General features: G+C 43.1%; 2 protein-coding genes across 6 annotated transcripts; both read right to left on the reverse strand.

Moving 5' to 3' along the window:
- Positions 1-268: 268 nt before the first annotated feature.
- LOC144070735 (CD81 antigen-like) lies at positions 269-13,650 on the reverse strand. Its single transcript, XM_077595178.1, has 8 exons — positions 13,440-13,650; positions 9,226-9,340; positions 3,086-3,183; positions 2,944-3,018; positions 2,499-2,621; positions 2,316-2,414; positions 1,194-1,277; positions 269-1,117 (listed from the first exon to the last, which is right to left on the reverse strand). Exons 1-8 carry the CDS (start codon positions 13,503-13,505, stop codon positions 1,055-1,057), a joined length of 723 nt encoding a protein of 240 aa, XP_077451304.1. The 5' UTR covers positions 13,506-13,650; the 3' UTR covers positions 269-1,054.
- A 1,206-nt stretch (positions 13,651-14,856) lies between these two features.
- LOC144070724 (tryptophan 5-hydroxylase 1-like) lies at positions 14,857-23,170 on the reverse strand. 5 transcript variants are annotated; one of them, XM_077595163.1, is made up of 13 exons: positions 22,880-23,170; positions 22,419-22,548; positions 22,262-22,321; positions 22,159-22,184; positions 19,830-20,085; positions 17,815-17,912; positions 17,675-17,742; positions 17,405-17,601; positions 17,254-17,316; positions 17,094-17,166; positions 16,104-16,230; positions 15,739-16,037; positions 14,857-15,183 (listed from the first exon to the last, which is right to left on the reverse strand). In XM_077595163.1, exons 5-13 carry the CDS (start codon positions 20,083-20,085, stop codon positions 15,024-15,026), a joined length of 1,341 nt encoding a protein of 446 aa, XP_077451289.1. In that variant the 5' UTR covers positions 22,159-22,184; positions 22,262-22,321; positions 22,419-22,548; positions 22,880-23,170; the 3' UTR covers positions 14,857-15,023. The 5 variants fall into 5 exon arrangements, with proteins under 5 accessions (XP_077451289.1, XP_077451288.1, XP_077451290.1 ...); XM_077595162.1 differs by having other exon boundaries at positions 22,388-22,548; XM_077595164.1 differs by having other exon boundaries at positions 15,739-15,872; positions 15,942-16,037; positions 22,159-22,321; positions 22,388-22,548.
- Between the last annotated feature and the right edge of the window lie 62 nt (positions 23,171-23,232).

Here is a 23,232-nt window from a genome sequence, read left to right on the forward strand (position 1 = left end):
TTGGGCCCATTTTTTTTTTTATCCATGAGGAACAAAAATTCAACATTTTTACTTTTGGTTCAAATGTTGAGGACAATTTAAAAAAAAAAGATTATTTTTCCTTCGTAAATCGTTAAATTGCATCTTTTTTTGTAAAATCCTTCATACGCTTGCTTTTTATTTAAAAGCCCACGGACTGATGGGCTTCATTTTGCGAGTTTTTTTGGTCCGGCGCCATCGTCTGGCAGTGCGGGACACATCCATGCGCCAAAATAAAAGCAGCGTTAACGTATTTACACAGCATTTTTACTTGGAAAAACGACAACGAGGCCAATTTGAACGATAAACGTGACCCTCCTCAAACGGCAGCAAAAAAAAATTGGACACGCAAATGATCACACGGTTGCTAATTTTGCCCCAAATCAATCATTTTGGGGATTTTTGCAAAAAAGATTACCGTATTTTCCGGAAGTTGCGCCAGTAAAATGATATATTCATAACAAAAAAAAATGCATAGATTATTAGAGATGTGGCTGTTATAAAAAAATGTTGTGATGTGCACTTGTGGACTTTGTAGGATTAAAAAAAGTTATTTGCCCTGGTTAAGTAAACAAAAAAATGCAAAACCTGTCTTAAATATGTTACCATGACGATAAGAGAGGTTTATGTCAGTTTGAAATAAAATTTGAGAACTACGGCAAATACGAACTACGAAAAATACGGCAATCGAAATTGCGTGCCGTTGACTTCCGCCATTGGACCGACGAGTTTCAACCGTTAAAAACTATTTAACAGCCGTGTGTACATTTTCGGCGTGCAAAAAAAGTTAAAAAAAAAACCATTCAAATTAAAAAAACAACAACGTAGAACATTCAGTAAACGGAACGATTCCTAAAAACGAAAAGGGAAAGACGGAAGGGGGGCGTACAGGTTTTTTTTTTTTTGGTTTCTTTCGATATAGCGTATCTACACGTGGGGGCGGAGTCAGGTTAAGGTTAAGGGGGGTTCCGACACGAGCGGAAAAAAAAACGACGCCATCCAGCAAGCTTAATGTGGGGGAAAAGGAGGGCGGGGCCTAGTAGACGGGGCTGTTGCGGATGCCGCAGCACAGCACCATGCTGAAGATCATCTCGAAGATCTGGAGGGGGAGGAGCCAAAAAGAATGTCCGCAAAGGTGGCAGAAAGACAAACGGAAGGATGGACGGCGCGCTCACCATGATGACGGCCACCACCAGGGCGGCGATGCCGATCAGGTAGATCTTGTCGGAAAAGAGCTCGGTGAGACGGGTGTGGCAGCTCTGTCAAAATAATCAGAATATGACTTTTAAGGACTTTCTGCCGCCCTGAATATTCAGTTTTTTATAGATATAAAACAATGTTTATTTTTGTTTTTTTAAATACATTTTTTAGATTTTACAAAATGATTTTTGAACTAAAAACACAGAAAAAAATGGATTAAAAAATGACAATGATTGATTTAAAAGGGGCAAAATCAGGAAATTTAATAGACATCTATACTCTTCATTTTAATTTGATCCTAAAACAGAAAGTCGGCACTCATAATTTACTTTTCCGGGCCGCACAAAATGATGTGCTGGGCCAGATTTGGCCCCCGGGCCGCCACTTTGACACAGGTGGTGTTATGGTAAGTTATGTGCAAATTACAATGGTGTTTATATGTGGTACACTAGTTATTTTTCTTTTCTATATTTAATGTGGTTGATAAACATTAATTCATTCATTTTCTGAACCGCTTTATCCTCATGAGGGTCGCAGGGGTGCTGAAGCCTATCCCTATCTGTCATATTAATCAGAATATGACTTTTAAGGACTTTCTGCTGCGTTTTTTATTGCTTGATTTCAAATCAGAAGTGGGAGGAGCCATAAAAGTACCGTTTAACGGATTTGAAAAATATTGAAAAAGCCTTGGAGGAAAAATACATCAAAAATAAATGTTTTAAACTCAAGTGTTCTTCAGAAAAATGAGGCTGGACATGTGAATCGTTGTTTTTTTAAAAAGATAATTTTTATCCATGAAAATTGCCTGAGGAGAAATTATTTTGGATGCCGCTGTAAAAAGTGTTTAGGTTTAAATTGTCTGGGGAGAAATCATTTTTGATACCGCTGTAAAAAGTGTTTGGGTTTGTAGACTACTGATGTTATATTTAAAAAATATATAAAACATGATCATTTCAATAGGAAAAATGACATAAAAAGTGGAAAAAATACCTAAATATAAGATTTTTTTGGAAAAAAAAAATTGAAAAATGACAGGGGGAAGCCATTTTTTGGGCGCATCCCTCCTAATATTTGGGAGGCCATTTTTGTCCACTTACCACCGAGGTGCCGGAGCTGGGACAGAGGTTGGTGATGCCCAGTCGGTCGGTGAATTGCGTCAGGAGGGACGTGCCTTGACCTTTGCCGCAGCAACTCAGCTACAAAACAAAAAGGCCACAACCAATCATAAAGGCCACCTTCTTCTTCTTCTTCTCTTTCTTTTTTTGCGTCCGCAACCGTACCGACTCGTGGAAGACTTTGAGCACGTGGGCGGCGGTCCGCTGCTTCTCGTTGTCGGTGGTCAGCGTCCCCGACATGGCTTTGTCGTAGATGGAGTCGTAGAAGTTGATCATCTCCTTGGACACCTGAAGTCCAGACAAAAGTAGATTTTTATCCAAAGTAAACATGTTTTCTCACTTTGTAGTGCAAACCTGCTGAAACAAAAAATAAATCTTAAAAAGGGTGCGTACAGCATTCAATAGGATGTGAATGATGTCAAGCTGGGAAACAGCGCCCTCGTGCGTCCAAGCACAACGACTACAGTCTGCTGCAAACTAGTGGACGCGAGTGGAAGTGCAGCCAACGATGTTTTTTTTAAAACCAAAAACGCACGTAAATCGTAATATCGTCTTTTTTTTTAATTCCTGCCATTGGATGGGTTGAGCGTTGTGGGCGGAGCTTTCTTACCGTGTCTTTGTGCATGAAGCCCCAGATCCCGGCGGCTACTTCGCAGGCGAACAGGATGACCAGGCAGGCAAAGAACTGGAGGAGAAAGACCAAGGTCCGGTCAAGGCGGTGGCACCACAACAACCGTGGGCGGGATGCTTACCGTTCCCAGCAGACATTGCGACTCTTGGATGGCGCCGTAGCAGCCGAGGAAACCCACCACCATCATCACGGCGCCCACTGCAATCAAGATGTGCACGCCTGCAAAACAGGCACATTTGTTAGCAAAGTCAGCCACAACTTGAGTCTGGAAAAAAAAAAAAGTGTTCAACAAAAACACCTTGTTATAAACTCTACGGCCAGAAGAGGGCGCAGTGGCGCAGTGTCACAAGCAGTTACTTTTGGCCACTTGCAGCCCTGTTTGACAATTTTATCCATTCATTCAATTTAACATCCATTTATCCTAGCCGGCATGTTTTTAGTATGTGGTATGTAACGGGAGTACCCAGAGAACACCCACGGAATAATTAAAAAAAATCGATTTTGCGGCTGATTTGATTCAATATGTTTGAAGAAGGAAAGGGATGACGTCATCCTCCTCCTCGTCATCCTCTTCCTCTTCATTATGGTTAGCCATCCTGTCAAGCATAATTCAATTCGCCGCCCAGTAGATTCCCCCCACTTCCCCCCTCGGAGCCACTCGCACTAATGCTCATTTGAAAATCGATGGCTCGGGTTGAAGCCCCGCCCTCCCCGCCCGCCGCCGCCGCCGCCATCTTTCACGTCCCTCCTCGGCGGCCATAATTCCATTTTCCTTAAGCGTCCTTTCCTGTCCGCCGCCATTTGATCTACGTCCAGTGGAAGGGCGGCGGCTGCCCACACGCCATATTGCCTTTTTCCCCCCCGAGGCCACGCCCCCACGCCAAAACAGGCCCAGTGGGGAAACAGAGTTTTAAAAATGTATTATTTTTCAGATCACAAATGTCATTGGCCTTGATTTAGCTCCATTCCGACAATCAAATCAAATTAAAAAATCATTTTTCAGCCATATTGCCCAGCCCTGATTTAAATAGCAATTTTCCAGAATATTTCCTGCTGTTTTCTATTGGAAAAGTCAACAAAACAGCAAATATGGCGCTGCGGTGAGCAGGGGGTCGGGAATAAAAACAAAGCAAAAAAAAGTAGGGTCTATTGTGGCCTTCATCCTCTGACCCCACCCCCGGCACCCCCGCACACCCGCACTTAATCAAATCTCCAGATGTTGGCCGCAATTAGCCTAAGCTATTGTTCAAAAACTCAAAAACACAATGAAAGGCCTTTCCTGCCACGTCATCCATTTCATTTTGCCTGTTGATGTTAAAAGTTGGCGTTTTTTTTTTTGCCATGGTCATCATCCCGGCCGGGCGGGAAATTTTCGTGAGGTTTCCCCTTATGAAAGCAAACAAAAAGGCCTTTCTAATGCGCATGCTAGCGGGAAGGACGGGGGGAAAAAGTCCAATTTCTGAGCATGACGGTGGAAGAAATTTGGAATTTCCTCGGGTTTGTTTGAGCGTTGAATTCAGATTATGCTCGTTTTTTAAATAAAAATAGTTTTTTTTAATCTAAATGTATTGTATTTAATTTTTATGGTGTAAGGCAAGGGTGTCAGACTTGGGTTGGTTCGCGGGCCACTTTAACGTCAACTTGATTTCACGTGGGCCGGACCATTTTAGATATATTTAGATTTTTTTTATAAATAGATTAAAAGCCCTGAATATTCAATTTTTCATAGATCTAAAACAATGTTTATTTTAGCTTTTTTTAATATATATTTTTAGATTTTACAAAATGATTTTTGAACTAAAAACACAGAAAAAATGGATTAAAAAATGACAATTATTAATTTAAAATGGGGAAAATTCAGGAAATTAATATACATCTATACTCTTCATTTTAATTTGATCCTAAAACATAAAGTTGGCACTCATGATTTATTCACTCGGGCTGCACAAAATGATGCAGCGGGCCAGATTTGGCCCCTGGGCCACCACTTTGACACCTGTGGTTATGGCTAAGTTATGTGCAAATTACAATGGTGTTTATATGTGGTACACTAGTTATTTATTATCATTAAGATATTTTCTTTTCTATATTGAAGCGTGTTATTGATAAACATTCATTCATTCTCTGAACCACTTTATCCTCATGAGGGCCACTGGGGGTGCTGAAGCCTATCCCAGCTGACCACGGGTCAGAGGTGGGGGACACCCTGAATCGGTGGCCAGCCAATCGCAGGGCACAAGGAGACTAACGACCAATCACTTGTTGCTAGGGGCAATTTTAGAGTGCTAAATTAGCCTAGCGTGCCTAATTTTGGACTGTGGGAGGGAAAGCGGAGTACCCGGAGGAAACCCATGCAGGCCTGGGGAGAACATGAAAAAAAGGGGCAATGAAAGGTCGGACAAAATGGCCCGATTTGTTTTTAAGTGCCGACGGAATGCGGCTTTCCCCCGAAAATTCCGCAAGGGACGGACGGAGGTCGTCTGCGGCGAAAGTCTCGGGCGGGAAATGACACTAACGAGGAACTTGTGACTCATCAAATGTCATCCCAGAGCTTCAACGGCGAAGGAGGCCCCTCCCCCCCGTTACCCGGACGACCTCGCAGGAAGTCTAAAGAAAAGACCGAGAAAAAAAAAAGGAGAGACGCCAGACAACGTGACTGGCGCGCTAACCACCAGCAGATGGGGGGGGGGGCGTCACGCAGGAAGGTGGGGCCTCTGAGGAATTTTTTCCGAGACCAACATAGCCCCACCCCCTTCCCCCCAAAGAAAGGGGGAGACCGTCACGGCGGAGGCGAGAAAAATAAAGCGCCGCTCCTCCCCCGACACGCTAAAAAAACCTCCTTTGCCTTTTGCTCTCGCTCTCGAGGCGCCGTTCGCACATTTGCTACCGATTGGCCGCTCCATATCCGCCGAGCCGCTCGTTTTTCCATCGGGAATCGGGCGGGGCACACCCTAAATCGGCGTCCGGCCAATCGCGGACCGTTCAACTAGCCTAGCATCATTGTTAGTGGGACCATTTAGCATACAATTAGCTTAGCGTGCGTGTTTTTGCAATGTGGGAGGAAATACCTCACGCACGCAATCCTGGGGAGAGCATGTGGGATTGAACCCTTGACCCCAGATTTGAGAGGCCGACGTGCTCACCACTGCTGGTGTAATTTAACAAAAGTTTGTTTTTATGTAGGGATAAAGAAGGAAAAGTGCGTTAAGTTACATGAGGCTAACGGTGGGCGCTAATGTAAAGCTCTGTTTGTCTCTGGTTTAAAAAATAAATAAAAATGGCCCCCATTTTACGCTTGAGCGCTTCGAAGACGGAAGACAGCTGCAAGAAATGAGTCGGGCTCTTTGCGTCAGGCGCCATGGCGCAACTGCTCCGGACGCCGACCTCCCCACTCACCCGCGCTTTCGCCACCCCAGTCAGAAGCGGGAACAAACTTCATATGTTGCAGTATTAACAATAAAATAGGCAACAAGGCGTTCAATCCTGCTGGACTGGAAAGGAATCAATTGTTTGAGGAGTCTGATGATGATGATGATGAATCAGATTTTATACAAATTTTTAGTCACAAATTATGGGGCACGTTATACTCCAATAAATACAGTAAGTGTCTGCGGGGGATTTTGATGCCAACTTATTTAGCAAACGCTCCCTCTCGCTCCAAATTCAAACAGAACCCAAAAAGGTCGTGTAACAAGAGTGCTTTTCTAGAGCCCGTCGCTCTAATGAAGAATAAATAAATAAAAACAGACGTGGAAAAGTATTTATGTATGTCCTAAGTGTCCAGCTGGGCTGTTCCTGTTTCTGTTTATGTGCGCGCGCACAATGACAATAAAGCTTTCAAGTGAATTGAATTGAAGTGGCAGGACCGGGCAAACAATGAAAACGGTAAAAAATGTCCTCCGGAAAGCAGCGTACTTGACTTGAGGCAAGATAGCATCTTCTGCGCTCATAACGGGAAAAGGCTCTTATTTCAAAGCTCATTTCTGCCTCGAAATCAACGCAAATATTGGACGTGCCTTCCATAAAATCTCTCTTAGCAACAGGATGTAATCACTTCAACCAGGTTTGTCCTGATCGTATATGTCATCGGATTTGGACGACCCACCCCTTAAGAACGCCCGCTGTTCAAAAAAGTCAAGACATTTTCAAACGTCAGACATTTATTTTCAAACGTCAGACATTTTGACCGTTAGCATCCCGTTGCGCTGTTTACTTTCACTTCTGCCGCGTCACGATGTTGCATAGTACTAAACGTTCATTCATTTTCTGAAATGCTGATCATAACAAGGGTCGCAGGGGGTGCTGGAGCCCATCCCAGCCGACATGAATCGGCGGTCAGCCAATCGCAGGGCACGAGGAGACAAAGGACAACCAATCATAGCTGGCGTTAGTTAATTTAGAACAAGGGTGTCAGACTCGGGTTGGTTCGCGGGCCGCATTAACATCAACTCGATTTTATGTGGGCTGGACCATTTTAGATATAATATTTAGATTTTTTTTAAATAAATGGATTAAAAGAACTGGATTAAAAGCCCTGAATATTCAGTTTTTTATAGATCTAAAACAATGTTTATTATTAGCTTTTTTTAAAATGTATTTTTAGATTTTACAAAATGATTTTTGAACTAAAAACACAGAAAAATGGATTTAAAAAATACTATTATTGACTTAAAAGGGGGGAAATCAGGAAATTGAATATACATCTATACTTTTCATTTTAATTTGATCCTAAAACAGAAAGTCGGCACTCACGATTTACTTTCTCGGGCCACACAAAATGATGCGGTGGGCCAGATTTGGCTCCCGGGCCGCCACTTTGACAAGTGTAATTTAGAGTGTTCAACAAGCTAGACCAGCCTGTTTTTGCGATGTGGGAGGAACATGCAAACTCCACACAATGGACCGACCTGGGATCGAACCCACGACCCCAGAACTGCGAGGCTAACCACTCATCCGCCGGGCCGCCCACAGTACCAAACATTTTCTTTTGAAAACATTCTTTGAATATTTTCATGGCTCTCAGACCCGAAAAAAGGAGATCCCCGGAAAATGACGCGATGGAGGACATGCCTAACCTGCTAATTTTTTTCCGTCCATTCCACGGTCATACGAACGTGCCAATTTCAATTTTAACCCCCACTTGGAAGCGGTCACTGGGGAAAAAAAAAGAATCCATCCGCGCTAATAGCCGAGGCCGGATGTCCGTGCACGATTGGGCGGTAAATGCTCACCTTCCACGCGGACCTGTCGATAACGGACGGCGCATTTGTCTTGACGGACGAGCGAGTCCACTTAAGGCGCTCATTAATAATTGATGTCAAGCCAACGGCGCACTTGGCTCCGTTCGAGGCTACGTTCGCACCGCGGGTCCGTCCATTCATTTTTCAATTTTTTTCTCAAAACGCATATCTGAAACGTGGCGGACATTGTGACGCGGGAAATTGAATTTTCGGAGAGAAAAAAATCATATGAATTTCACTCATTAAAATTGAACTATTACAAGGTTCATATGATGAACGTTAAATTATAGATTATTTTATTACAAGAGGGCGGCACGGTGGGGGGACGTGGGTTCAAATCCAGGTCGGTCCACCCGTGTGGAGTTTGCATATTCTCCCCGGGCTTGCGTGGGTTTTCTCCGGGTACTCCGGTTTCCTCCTACATTCCAAAGACATGCATGCTAGGCTGATTGGACGCTCTAAATTGCCCCTAGCGACGAGTGATTGGTCGCTAGTCTCATTGTGCCGTGCGATTGGCTGGCCACCAATTCAGGGTGTCCCCAGCCTCTGGCCTGAAGTCAGCTGGGATAGGCTGAAGCACCCCCGCAAACAGTCATTTTGTTGCTTATTTTTCTCTCACGTTAACCGGAAGTTGTTTGAATTTCAAGGGCATCGACTTTTGACGACGTAAAGTCTGTGTGAGCACAATATTTTGTCCATAATATTTGGGGAAAAGTGCTAAAATGATGCGTTTAAAAACACGACATGACTTATTTTTTCATGACGTGAACCAGAAGTTGTTCAGGGTCACTTTTGGTGACATGAGGTCAGTGTGGAAAAATGACATTTTGGAGCTTTATGTGATTCCTGCTGATTAAACTTTGATGAAAATGACTATTGTTAATATAGGCCACATGGTTTGATATAAAAAGATTTTCACGTTGAGATTATTTCAATGCAAAAAGTGTGCCGCAGCCCAAAAGAGGCCGAAAAACAAAGTGCTAGAGTACAAAACGGGCCAAAAAAAGGAGGATGTACGTACTGATGTAGAAGGTGCTGGGCGCCTGCTGTCCTTCAAAGTTGATCTCCAGGAGGCTGCTGGTCTGAGGTTCGTGCCGGAGCCACAGGGCCACGCCCAGGACCACGCACCCGGCTAGCTGGAAAACACCAAAAAAAACAAAACAAAAGGAATGACCTCAGGGAAAAACATGGGATTCTTTTATGAAATATGGGCTCTTGTGATGATCAAAAAGACGGCCGACACAAAGCTAAATTCAACACCAAAGATTTGGGCTGCTTTTTGCATCACGCGCGTGGAGAAATCAACAAAAAGATTTGCTGGCCGTCCGCCAACCCTCCCGCACGGAAGCTCTTTGCACCAAGAAGATGAAAATATAGATAAGTGGCATTTTTGCTGGGGCACTTCAATAAATTCACCACTAATCGAGAAGCATTCACACGGTAATAGCATGAAGAACAAATGGGCATCCATTATCAAAACATTAACGTTTTTTTTTTTTTTTTTTACAACACACCATATGTACGTCGATTTTTTTTTATCGTTTGGCTGGGCCTAATACTCAAGTTTTTTTTTCTTTAAGGAAAAACGCCTATGTTAGCAAATGCCTTATTAGCCTGCCTAGTGTTACTTTCTTCTGTTAAAATAAACAAAATGAACTCCCAAATATGCAACTTATACTACAGCGTGACTTAGATGTATAGTTTTTTTAAAAGGTAAACTACATTTAATTCAATGCGACATATACATTTTTGCTGTGGCGCGACTTATAGTCCAGGAAATACAGCGACAGAACCCTGAAAAAAGCGAGACTCATCATCCAGAAAATACAGTAAATTGCCTTTAATTTAACGCGACGTATATTCATTTTTGTGTAATCTTTGGCTGGCGCGACTTATGCTCGGGTGTGACTTATAGTCCAGAAAATACAGCGACAGAATGCTGAAAAAAATGAGACTCAAAGTATGGAAAATACAGTAAATTACATTTAATACGGCGTATATACATTTTTGGTGTTTTCTCTGGCTGGCGCAACTTATGCTCGGGTGCGACTTATAGTCCAGAAAATACAGCGACATAACACTGAAATAAGTGATCCTCAAAAGTCTGGAAAATACGGTAAATTACATTTTGTTTAATGCGACGTATATACATTTTTGTGTATTCAGTGGCTGGCGCGACTTATAGTCCAGAAAATACGGCGACAGAACCGTGAAAAAAGTGATACTCAAAGTCGGGAAAATACAGTAAATTACATTTAATTTAATACTGCATATATGCATTTTTTGTGTTTTCTCTGGCTGGCGCAACTTATGCTCGGGTGCGATTTATAGTCCAGAAAATACGGCGACAGAACGCTGAAAAAAGTGATACTCAAAGTCCAAAAAATATGGTAAATTACATTTAATGTAATGCAACACATACTTTTTTTGCAGTGTTCTTTGTCTGACACGACTTCTGCTTAGATGCGACTTCTAGTCCGGAAATACGGTAAATTACATTTTAATTTAATGTAAATTCATTTTTCCTTGACTGGCGCGACTTATGGTCCAGAAAATACAGCGAGGGAGCCTTAAAAAAATGTGACTTGAGCAATAATTTTTTGGGGGAACCGTTGGCAAACTAGACTCGATTGATAAAACGGATTTAGCGCCCGGGGCTACTTCAAGACCATCTGTTGCATTCCGCAGCGGGGGCGCCGTGGCAAGACGGGGAAACGCCAGCGGAGAAGCGAGCCGACCGGGCCGGGGTCTATTTCTGGAGAAGAGAATGCGGGGCGGGGCGGGACGGGACGCCACGCCACGGCACGGGGGATGGGATGGGGCCCCTCGCTCTCTGATTTACGGGAGCGCCTCATAACGCTAAAAGCTCTAAAGTGGCCTCGCTGGCGGAGACGCCAGAAGGGGATGTGGGGGCGCTTAAGTGCTCTTTGGACGTGCAAAGACTTTCTGGTTAGCCGCCTTTTAGCGCCACTCGGACGTGCGGTGGGCGGCGGGGAGGGCCGGCCTTCCGTCGGGCGTCGGAACGCCAATTCAGCTAGCTACAAGTGTTAGCGGAATGAGGATATTTAGTCATTTTTCGGAACGGCTTATCCTCGGGGGTGCTGGAGATGTTCATTAAGCTTCAATTACCGTATTTTCTGGCATATTAGCCACCTCTGTGTAAAAGACGCACTTAAAATTGCCTTCAAATGGTTGAATTTGACAATTTCTCTCGTATAAGCCGCCCCCTGATTCACAATTTTCAACTGCATATTCGTGGTTTTAGTAGAGAATACAAATGTGTTACTTTGTAGGGAACATCTTAAGAGTTTTTTCACGTTTTACGCAAGATACAGTTTTTTTTTCTCTTGAAATTCATTCCTAAATGTCAAAATACATTTTGTTTAGCGTTTCATCTGTTTATCTTTTCTCTATTTTCAAATAAATGAGCGTATCGGCCGCATTGTCTTGCGAAATGGCGTTCTAATTTGTGCGCATATAAGCCGCACCCTGGATTCAGTCATCATATTTTGAGCGACAAATACGGCGTATATGAGAGAAAATACGGTAAGTCAAATGAAACATTGAACACACAAAACAAGGAAAATATGTTTTTGTTTTTCTTTTCATAAGTCCCCACTAGCTTGATAGAATAGCCATTCAAACGCTAACGCGAATTAGCATCGATTTGCCTCATAGAATGAAGTGGCACGAATGTCACATTTCACATTTTGTCACCGACAATAAATAGAAGAAGCTCAACATGCTCTTTGCACACCGACAAAAACACATTAGCGCAACCTTTGACCAGTTTTAAAATGATAATATTCACACTTGTCTCAGTCTCTTTTAATGAAATATATACATATATCTTGGGGACAAATAGCAATGCATGATTATGAATCGGATGAGGGGAAAAAATGATTTTATGGACCCCACTTTTGAAAAAAAAAAAAAAGGAACTACTTTGAATATGGAAATGAGCCTTTGGCTATAATTTTGACAAGAGATCCATTTTTCTTTTGACCAAAAACGTATTAAATCATTAGCTGCCATTCAACAAAGTCCTTCTCCTTTCGCACACGGATGGCATTTTGGATTTAAAAAAAATGACTTGGACGACGCCCGGAATAACAAGCGAGCGTGGCTCCGGACGACAACGTGACGACAACAAAAAAAAAGGGCGACTCCCTGCCGCAGGAGTGGCCAAAATGTGGGAAAGCGGCGATGAGTGGCACACCAGGAATGAATTGGCCAAGCGGATGGAAAGCAGTGCTCACTCCTTCCCTTCTTAAACGACGCTACGCACACGCCCACCAAGACGATCCTACACGCTTCGTCATCCTCCGAACGGGACTCGCCAACCCGAAAAATAACAATTTTTATTTCTTTTGCGGTCATCTCAGAATTTAAAAAGTCAAAATACATGAAAATGCACTCTTTTTTTCTCATTTTAACATTTTTAAAGAAGAAAAAGTCTCTGAATTATTTTGTTACGCTGTTGCTAATCAACGAGTATGCAGCCTAATTCAATTATTTTTTTAAATTATCATCAAGAGGTAGTGTTAACGCCACATAGCCGACGTAACGCTCCTATTGGTGCGTTCGGGACTTCCATATTTTAACTCAGAGCCATATGCACCCTTCCAAAGAGCCACATGTGGCTCCCGAGCCACAGGTTCCTTCCCCCTGCTCTAAAACTAGGGTGTCAGGAAAATTGCCTATGAAATTGATTTACAGCTTTATTTTAGTTCAGCTAAAAATGGTCCAAATCCTGATTTGCATACTTAAATATCCACTTTTTCCGTTTATTCTTCAAAGGATATTTTTTAATTACTTATTTAACTCTTCGGCTGTTGTTGACGGCGATATGAATGATTGGGCGTCCATCCCCGTTAATGGGCCGGAAAACGTCAAGTCAACAACTGCCTTTAAACGGCGATAAACGTCGAATATATTTGGTCTTGGGGGGTCTGTCGGAGAAAAATGGGGGGCGTGAAGGCCTAAAAGCGAATGAGGAGCACCACGCGACATTTCGCAACTCTTCTTTTGCTCGTGTTTAAGCGGCGAAAATGCTGTTTTTTTGCGGGTGGAACCAACTGGGAGGTGGAGGGGGCGGCGTGCTCGAAAAACGGAAAAAAATGGGGCGGTGGGAAAGGGGGGCGCGGGGGCGGACCAGCACTCATTTAACAACAGCGCCAGCACAAAGGGGCCATTTTCCCCCAAATACAAATAAGTAGCAATATGCTAGCTTACCCAGAAGATGAAGTTAAGGAAGAAGAGCAGGTACTTGATACATTTGGTGCAGCCTTCGACGCCCATGGTGACGGAGACGATTCAGAGTTGACTTAACGGGACGACGGCGAGAAGCTCGGCTGCTTGGCTAACTGGCTAGCTCTCACTCCACAGTACTGGATGGAAGAAGACAACACCCAAACTAGCCGACGTCGAGAAGCTCGTTTGGTCTCGGCTCCAGAGGACCCCCCCTCCTCCCCCTCCTTCTTAGCGAGGCTCCCGCCAATCGCGGCCCGCCCGCGCATACCATTTTCCGGCCCCGCCTCTCCCAATCCAACCGCTAGCGAGTGACGACTCTCCCGGCCATTTGAGGCGGCGCGTTGCCGGGGCCCCCCCTCCAACGAGGCCAACCTCGAGACTTGGGCGAGAGAGGGAGGAAAAAAAAAAAGGCGTCGGGCGCCTTCGTCGAGTTTACGCCACTTTTGACCAAATTCAACCGTTTGTGTTAGTTTATAACGGTTTAAGGAGCATGAACAAGACTAGCCGAAATGGTATCGTCCAAAGATATCGAGGCGCGAAAAGTGGGTGGCCAGATAAGCGCCCGGCCGTGGCCAATCATGTCTAATCACATCAAGCGAATGTTGCATTTCAATAAGAAAAGACAGACGGGCTAACAAATGAACGTTAGCAATGATCACGTGAAGTCCACAACCTCACCCTATTTAATAGACTATTGCATACAGAAATTTTAAAGGAGTACGTGTCTTCAAATGTAAAGGTTTCAAATAGGTTAAGCCAGATTTATTCATTCCTTAGCCTCACATGGGTTGCCAGAGCCAAAAGTGGGCAGTCGGCGAGGGCCGCCTTGAATCGGTGGCCTGCCAATGGCAGGGAGAAAAACAACTAGTCGCTCACAGCTAGGGACAATTGTGGATGTGGGTGGAAAACCCAGAGAACACTAACAAGCTTGTGGACAGCATGCTGATGAGTTGCTCATTTGATTCAGGTGTGCTAGAGGAGGGAAGGAGGGATCTATGGGAGGGGCTCTCCAGGACCGGACTTGGCCACCCCTGGTCTGGATGAACGTGTTGAAAAATACATTTTCATCAAAAGGTGTGCATTTTTTCAGGGCCGTCACGGTCTCCCGCGACCGGTCGGCCGGTGAACGTGACCTGGGGGAGGCGTTTTGGGTACCAGGTGCAGGGTGCCGGTGCTCGCCTCCCCCAACCGACTCGGGAGAGAAGGAATTCCATTTTCACGAGCTGCTAAAAGTTCACGTGAAAACTTTTGGATTCATCTTTTGACTTCAATAAGTTTTTAAAAATGACATTTGTTCTCCCTCTGGCCCACCAATTAGTTTGTGACAAGTAGTTACCTCACTTTCTCTGGGGGCTAAGCCCCTCCGTCCTCGAAAGCTAGCGACGCCCCTGGAAGAAGCTTTTGCACATTTTTGCCTTTAATTGGGTGTTAAACTTAAGCGCAAGCGTCACATCACATGGTACAGTCTTAAGATGCAGTGGTAAGTGTTGAAAATGGGAAGGTATTTATTGGGTTCATTTTTGGCTTTTTTTGGTCCTCCGTGCATCATTTGCGATTTGGACGATTTTAGACGAGCTTGCCCAGGGCGTCTTCCACAATGTCCAGATGGTGGCGCAGGTCCTCCACCAGCGTTCGAATGCTGCCGCTGTCATCCAGCACCTCCACGCTCTGCGTGTACGCGTCGTAGCGCAGCGAGAACGGGCGGCCGATGGACTTGGCGAACTCCCTGCGTGAAAAATTGCCTCCGTTACGTCAATAAAGCTGAGCTATCTATCTGCATTTGGCGTTTCATTTTTTTAATTTTGCAGATTTTTTTTCCCCTGGAAATTTGGAGGCAATTTTTGGGAATTATTTTATTTAATTTCTGGGATTTTGGGGGAATTAAAATTCACTTTGAGCTGGCAGATTACATTATTTAAAAAAAAAATCTGGAAACTGAGCAAAAAAAAATGGGGGGACTTTTTAAATGCAGGATATTACAACAAAATGTCGTCGGTCTTAATCGTTGTTGAATAAAATTTGCTTGTTTGTTTTGTAATTTTTTAAAATAGATTACATACAATAGATTGTATGGTTTTTGGGAAAAATGGAACCTTATGAAATTAAAATATTTTAGTCTTTATAGAATAATCATATTAATGAAAAATAACATTTATGTTATTGGGACAGTCGAAGGGGTAAATAAAAAAATAAAAAGGTCATCAACAAGAAAAACTGTCTTGTGTGTAAAATCAAGTGGTTTCGGTTGTTTTGGTGCATTTCCTTTTTTTTTCGGTCTAACCTCATTTTGGTTTTGGCGTCGTCGAAGGCGTCGGCCACGAAGTAAACGTTTTGGAAGGCGGTGATGACGCACTCCTCCTCGCACGTCACGCGGGGATCGAACGGGAGCAACTTGGCCTGGCCCGACAACGCGTGCTGAGACAAACAAACAAAGATTGCGTCAAATCTGCCCAAAATAATCCGCCAAAGAGAATCGACGTTAACCTTGAGCTCGCCGGCGGACGAGAGCAGTCCGGCCCCGTAGGCGCGAAGTTGTCCGTCCTGCTCGCAGAGTCCGAACTCCACCGTGAAGAAGTAACACTGAAAGGCCGCGCCGTCACGGTAAGCGAGCGACGGGTGGACGGACGGACGGTTACGGAACGTTACCGTGGCTAGCTTGCGTACGGCGTCGTCGTCGGCGCCCAGCGAGGCCAGGCCCAGCTCCTGCGAGAACTGCGCGAAGCCCGGTTCGGCCAGGAGGGGCACGTGGCCCAGAAGTTCGTGGCACGTGTCCCTGCGCCGTTCAAACAATGGACGCCATGTTGTAAAACACGACAATTTTGCACGTGCTAAAATGCTAACTTTTCCAAATCATCGAAGGCATGCGCTAAACACCTGGCCATTTTCTAGATTCACCAAGGTTGGATCCGTCCATCATATAAAAGAAAGATTTATAGCGTAGAGACAATAATACAAACCTGAAATAGGGGGAAAAAAGGCCAAGTCACAATTGGAGAGTATTTCATTGGCCACTAGAGGGCGGTGTCTACCTTCAGGAGCTAAATAATAGTATGTGAAATGGGGCGGAAAAGAGCAAGTCAAAATCGGAGTGTTTTACTCGCCACTAGAGGGCAGTGTCTACCTCCACGAGTTAAATAATAGTACGTGAAATGGGGGAAAAAAAGAGTTGCCACAATTGGAGGGTATTTTACCGGCCACTAGAGGGCGGTGTCTACCTTCAGGAGCTAAATAATAGTATGTGAAATGGGGCGGAAAAGAGCAAGTCAAAATCGGAGTGTTTTACTCGCCACTAGAGGGCAGTGTCTACCTCCACGAGTTAAATAATAGTACGTGAAATGGGGGATTTCAAAGAGTTAAGTCACAAATGGAGAGTATTTTACTGGCCACTAGAGGGCCCTGTCTACCTCCACGAGTTAAATAATAGTTGGTGAAGAGCGAGTCACCATTGGAGATTATTTTACTCGCCACTAGAGGGCAATGTCTAACTTCGGGAGTTTAATAATGGTACAGAGCGGGTTCAAATAATATTAAATAGACGCCAGTAGGTCTTGGAACTGACCTATGAACCGCTATAAAGAAGCTATAACTGTAGTACAACGCCACACATGATTCAAAACCGGCAATATTGGGACTCACGGTTCGGGCGTGTAGAAGGGGTCGGAACTATGGCGGACGTACTGCGTGCAGTGGAACACTCGGAAGGCCAAACCTAGAAAGGAGCAAAAAAAAAGACGTCCATCTTCGGAGACATCAGATGCAGCACAGAAATGTCCCCGGCGACAAGACGCCGACTCACCCGCCAGGAAGTCTCGGGGCGACAAGTAGCCCGCCACTGGACGGATGCTGAAACCCGTACGTTCTGAACAGAGCCAATCATCATCGGTCAACGCCTTTGATGGTCTTTGACGTCCGGACGTCGTTTAATTTGATATAAATTTCAGGTGAACCTTTGAGGAAGCGTGAGACATCCTCCAGCTGGGGGATGTTGTCCTCCTTGTAGTTGCAGTGTTTGACCAGAAGGGGCAGGTTTCTCAGGAACTCTTTGCAGGCGTGGCTGGGGTAGAGCGCGTTGAGTTCCCGAAAGACGCGAGCCCACGTGGCGATCTCCTCGGCCGTGTAGTCCACGCGGGGAATTGGGTCGCCGCTGAAAAAGATAAAAAGAAATTTGCCCCAAAAAATCTTGACATCAAAAATAAATACATTAAAAATCAACTTACTGTTTGTAGCTTTGCGCCAAATCCACAAAGTAGTTGCGACGTTTGCGGTACACCTTGTCTTGGAATCCCTGAAAATATTTTTATTTTATTTTCAAAGATCTTCCAAAGACATTTTAGAATTTTTTTCAAAGCTGACAAACCGGGTGGTCGGCGTCCAATTCGGACCCGTACATCAGAACCTGGCTGCGCAGGTCCAGATGGGAAATTTTCTTGGGGAACCACGGAACGGGAGGCTCCTCTGAAACAAATTGAAAAAAAAAATAGAAAGACTTGAAATCAATCTGCCGTCCAATCACGTGACCCTTAAACCCTCAATGAAATGAGTTTGTCCCCCATAGACGTCCAATCAATCCTTTTCTAGTTCATGCCACCTCCCACAAAACCGTTGGAATTCACAGCAAAGCTTACGTGGGACGACGGCGCCCTCTGCTGGTCAATTTAGCATCCAGCAGGTGCACTTTACATTTAGATCAAGGGTGTCAGACTCGGGTTGGTTCGCGGGCCGCATTAACGTCAACTCGATTTTATTATAGATATAATATTTAGATTTTTTTAAAATAAATGGATTAAAAGAACTGGATTAAAAGCCCTAAATATTCAATATTTTATAGATCTAATACCATTTTAATTTAAGCTTTTTTTTTCTTAGTAAGGGAAAATCATTTATTTAATCTTTATTAATTTTATTTGATCTATATTTATTTGTTTTTCATTGCAAAAGGAAACCAAATTTTTCTCTAATTATGTTCAATATTAAAGTGGAAAACAGAAAATATTTTTATGTATTTTCAGATTTTACAAAATGATTTTTGAACTAAAAACAGAAAAAAATGGATTAAAAAATTGCAATTATTGATTTAAAAGGGGGAAAATCAGGAAATATAATATACATCTATAATCTTCATTTGAATTTGATCCTAAAACAGAAAGTCGGCACTCAGGATTTACTTTCCCGGGCCGCACAAAATGATGCGGTGGGCCAGATTTGGCCCCCGGGCCGCCACTTTGACACCTGTGATTTAGATTGTACATATGTAGTTTATTTTTATTTATTTTTTGTAAATGCATTGTTTGTCATTTGAATTTGAATGATTCTTTTAGGACCCGTAAAAAACATTTTCTGTGATTATTATTTGTTCTTTTTTCAAATATTTTGTGTACTAAAACCATTTTGGAGGCCGAGTAGTTAGTGCGTCGGCCTTAACGTTCTGAGGTCGAGGGTTCGATCCCACTGTGTGGCGTTTGCATGTTCTCCCCGGGCCTGCGTAGGTTTTCTCTGGGTACTCCGATTTCCTCCCACATTTGAAAAAAATGCATGCTAGGCTAATTGTATGCTAAATTGGCCCTAGCGATGATTGGTTGTCCATTTTCTGGTGCCCTGCGATTGGCTGGCCACCGATTAAGGGTGTCCCTCACCCACCTGATGCCTGAAGTCAGCTGGGATAGGCTCCAGCACCCCCCACAACCCTAGTGAGGATAAAGCAGTTCAGAAAATGAAAAAAAATGTGTTCCTTTTTAAAATAATTTGTGTACTAAAAAAATTTTGGAGGCCGAGTGGTTAGCGTGTCGGCCTTACAGTTCTGAGGTCGAAGATTCGATCCCACGGCGTGGGTTTTCTCTGGGTACTCCGCTTCTTTGCTCCTTGAATATGTGGACGACGCCCTTGCGAAAGCAACTATAAGCGTCTTAGCTGCTAAGCTTGAGCCGTCCAATAACACTTAATTAAAGTAAGGGGGTTACGTTATTCCATTCTGTTGATTGGACTTGGCTCACCCATTTTTTTGTAGAAAAATGAACCCCAAAAAAACCCAAAACTGTTACAATCCCATTTGGCAGTTGGCCAGAGTGACGTTAGGGAAGGACGGCTTTTTACGTTTAGCGCCCAGGGTTTTACTCCTTTTCATTCATTTTCTGTACCACTTATCCTCTCAAGGATCGCGAGGGGTGCCAGAGCCCATCCCGGCTGACTACGTGCCCCAGGTGAGGGACGCCCCGAATCGGTGGACAGCGAATCGGAGGGCACAGAGACACGAACGACCACTCGTAGCTAGGAATGAGTTAGCATAACATTAGGCTAGCGTGCATGTTTTTTTTGCATCCTCCGCACAGTGAGGACCAACCTGGGATGGAACCCTCGACCCCGGAGGCCACCTACCGTGACGGTGGCTGACCCGGAGCACGTGGGCGTGGCGCGCCAGGAGGCGGGGCAGCTCCCGCAGCCGGGGGCCGTCGCCGTGGCAGTCCACCGAGATCTGGACGTGGGAATCCCGCCGCGTGGACCAGCGGGACTGGATGCGGACCAGGTCCACGTGTTGCTCCTGGAAGGTCCGCAGCGCCTGGAGCAGACCCCCCACTTGGTTCTTCAGGGAGAAGAGGATGGTGGCCCCCGATTGGCCAGTTTCGCCTTCCATCTGGGGCGCAAAGAAAAAAGTTAAAGTGAAATCAATCCATTTTTCATCCCCAAAATGTACTTTATTGCTTGTTTCTTTTTTAGTCCCCAAAAACACTTTGAAAAATAAACCCGTAAAACGGAATATTTCCTGTTTTTGAAATGAAATACTTAAAATAGGCGGTCTTTCCTTGAAAAAAAAATCCCCCAAAATGTATTATCCCTTGATAGATCTGTAAAACAACTTCAGGAGCAGGTTAAGAACGTGGGAGAACAATTTCAAGGAGATATGTTTATTACCAGACTACAGGATGGGGAGAAGTGGAACGGCTGCGAACGCACAGCCTATTGGCCGCGACTCTCTCCGAACGAACCGTTTGTGCATCTATTTCTATGTGAAAACATAATGATGCACAGAGAAGATTACAGAAAACAGGGTGTGGGCTGATACGCCCAAACAACTGTAGAGTTGATGTCTCAACATGGACTGGACATTTTTCATTACTCACACCAAACTGATGCAATACTAGTCAAAATAGTTCTCATTTTCCAGGAACCAAACCCAAATCTTAATACTTATATGTACTTTTCCAGTATCCTTGGGTAGTCACAGTCTAAATTTCAACATTTTAGAAGTCACATTGACATAATTTGTAGAGGCAGATGTGGTCTCTAATGTGCTTACTATGAAGACCCGAATAATCGTATGCCTACGATTATTTTTTTCAACTCAAATTTTCGCATGCCTACGATTCTTATTCGGGTGCCTATGATTATTAATTTTTGCCTCAATTAAGTCCGTGCAGCAGCAACATTGTTCTATGTCATTAACTTACAGCACACGTGCTGTTTTTACTAACGTACTAGTACTAGTAAGAACGTGCAATTGCCACTGGTAGAGTTGCAATATACATAATTACAATGTCATACCTGTCAACCTGGGCCAATTCCTCCCCGTATTAATGATTGGAATTCCCCGTATTAAGCAATAGAAAACCGTACAAATGCAACGCGGCACATATTTACTCACATACTAGGGTGCACGTAAAAGTGTTATGGTCGCGCCGCGTTGTCGTGACGCGACCGTGAATGTATTCGGACCCAAGCGCTATGACTCATAGCTGCTTAAATAATGAAACAGGAAATGATTTAATCATTTCCTGTTTCGTGTGAAAGGGGAATGCGTGTGCGCATAGTATGTATCGATCATCATGACTTTAATTTGTAGCTAATTGTGGAACTTAAACATATTATTTTGTTTCATGCTACTAGTAAACTGTTGATTAAAATAATAATGATTGTCCTTGTTATGATTTTATAATAAATATTCCATCATAGCTTTAATTCTATGCATCGAATCTGTTTAGACACTAATTATCTCGTGCCTACTAATATTCATTATTTTTGGAATTTTCCACTGCCTACTATTATTCCGGTGCCTACTATTATTAATTCATTTGGAATTTTCCACTCCCTACTATTATTCCAGTGCCTACTATTATTCGGGTCTTCATAGTAACTAAATAGTGAGTTAGCATATCTTACATCCCTTTCTATATATTTTCTTTCTAAATATTTGCCCTTTCTCAGAAAAAAAACATTTAAATTATAACATTTTTTAAATCAAAAAATGTATTTAGTGGAGTTTTCTTCATCCCCAAAAAATCATTAAATCAGAAGATGCCTTTTATTTTTCAATGAAAAGCAAAATTTAAAAAATAGGAATTAGTGACTATTTTCCCTTTCTAAGAAAAAAAACATTACATTTTTTTCCAAATCTAAAAAAAAAAGGAATATTTAGCAGTTTTCTCAACGGCAGAAAATTTGGAAAAATAAATAATTCAACCCAAAAATGTTATTTTTCAAACTAAAAAAGACAAAATAAAAATAAAAAGAGAATATTCCCAATGAAGAAGTATAAAAAAGAGCATTTACATTACTCTAAAAGTGATGGATAAATTGCCTTTAATGCTAATCTTATTTAAAATTCAAATCATTAGTAAAACGAGGACTTACCTATCCTTTGAAAAAAAAAGGAATTATTATTATTATTATAATTATTTCCCCATTTTTCAAAGTCAAAAGCGCAACTTACTGTCCTGACGCTGCGAAGTGGGCCAGCTGGCAGGCGCAAAGAAGATTTGGACAATCCGATGAAAAACACTCGTTTTTATACGCAGGGGGCGGAGTTTAGTCATCGTTGTGACGTCATGGGACGTCATCCAAAGAATTCCACATTTTGTCTGCCTTTCTCTTCACTTGAAACGAGAGAAAAAACAAAACAATAAGTGTGTCTTTCCTTAAAGCAAATGTTAAAATGTTACCTTTGCAAAAAAATGGGACGGATGGACGTACTGGCGCCCTCGTGCGGCAGGAAAAATGAACTGCCATCAATTGAGGCCTAAAATTCTCCCTTCCATTGAACGGATGCTGAATTCTGAGTCCTGGTCAGTTTTCTTCTTATTTCATTTTCGGATACATTTACCTGCAAAAAAAAGTATAAGCTTGGCGTTGCTATGAAAAAATGCTTTGCATGCAAGCAATTATGATCATACTTGCTTGAAATTAATGTTTTTTTTTGCATTTAAGCCGTATTTGTTGCTAAAAAATGACTGAATTTAGGGTACGGCTTATATGCGCACAAATGAGACTTGACATGCACGATAAAGCAAGACAATGCGGCCGATACGGTCATTTATTTCAAAATTGAGAAAATATAAATAGATAAAACGCTATACACAAGTTATTTTGATGTCTATGAATGAAATTGAAGAAAAAAATGAACTTTATCTTGCATAAAATGTGAAAAAACTCACTTGTGCCTGCCGTTGCTCGCTCGGAGTGCCGCCATCTTACCTAGGGATGACAAATGAGACCACTTCCTGCTTGTACTGCTCACCTGACTTCCTTTTTAATTCATCTACGTGTGATGATTTTTCTTAAGATTTTCACTTGAAAGTAACATATTAGTTTTCCCTATTAAAACCACGAATCTGGAGGTGAAAATTGTCAATCACCCCCATTGAATTAGAGAAAGGGTGTCAAACGGTTGGTTCGCGGGCCGCTTTAACGTCAACTTGATTTCACGTGGGCCGGACCATTTTAGATATAATATTTAGATTTTTTTTTTAATAAATTGGATTAAAAGAACTGGATTAAAAGCCCTGAA

This window comes from Stigmatopora argus, chromosome 2 (assembly GCF_051989625.1).
Source record: "Stigmatopora argus isolate UIUO_Sarg chromosome 2, RoL_Sarg_1.0, whole genome shotgun sequence".
In the NCBI taxonomy this organism is placed as follows: domain Eukaryota; kingdom Metazoa; phylum Chordata; class Actinopteri; order Syngnathiformes; family Syngnathidae; genus Stigmatopora; species Stigmatopora argus.

Coding starts and splice junctions, on each gene's coding strand:
- LOC144070735 (XM_077595178.1), bottom strand. CDS start 13,505: ATGGGCGTCGAAGGCTGCACCAAATGTATCAAGTACCTGCTCTTCTTC. Junction 3,019..3,085: donor CGCAATGTCTGCTGGGAACG/GTAAGCATCCCG, acceptor TTTCTCCTCCAG/TTCTTTGCCTGCCTGGTCAT. Junction 1,118..1,193: donor TGGTGGTGGCCGTCATCATG/GTGAGCGCGCCG, acceptor CTCCCCCTCCAG/ATCTTCGAGATGATCTTCAG.
- LOC144070724 (XM_077595163.1), bottom strand. CDS start 20,085: ATGGAAGGCGAAACTGGCCAATCGGGGGCCACCATCCTCTTCTCCCTG. Junction 17,167..17,253: donor GCCCCGAGACTTCCTGGCGG/GTGAGTCGGCGT, acceptor GCTCCTTTCTAG/GTTTGGCCTTCCGAGTGTTC. Junction 15,184..15,738: donor GACGCCAAAACCAAAATGAG/GTTAGACCGAAA, acceptor TTTTTCACGCAG/GGAGTTCGCCAAGTCCATCG.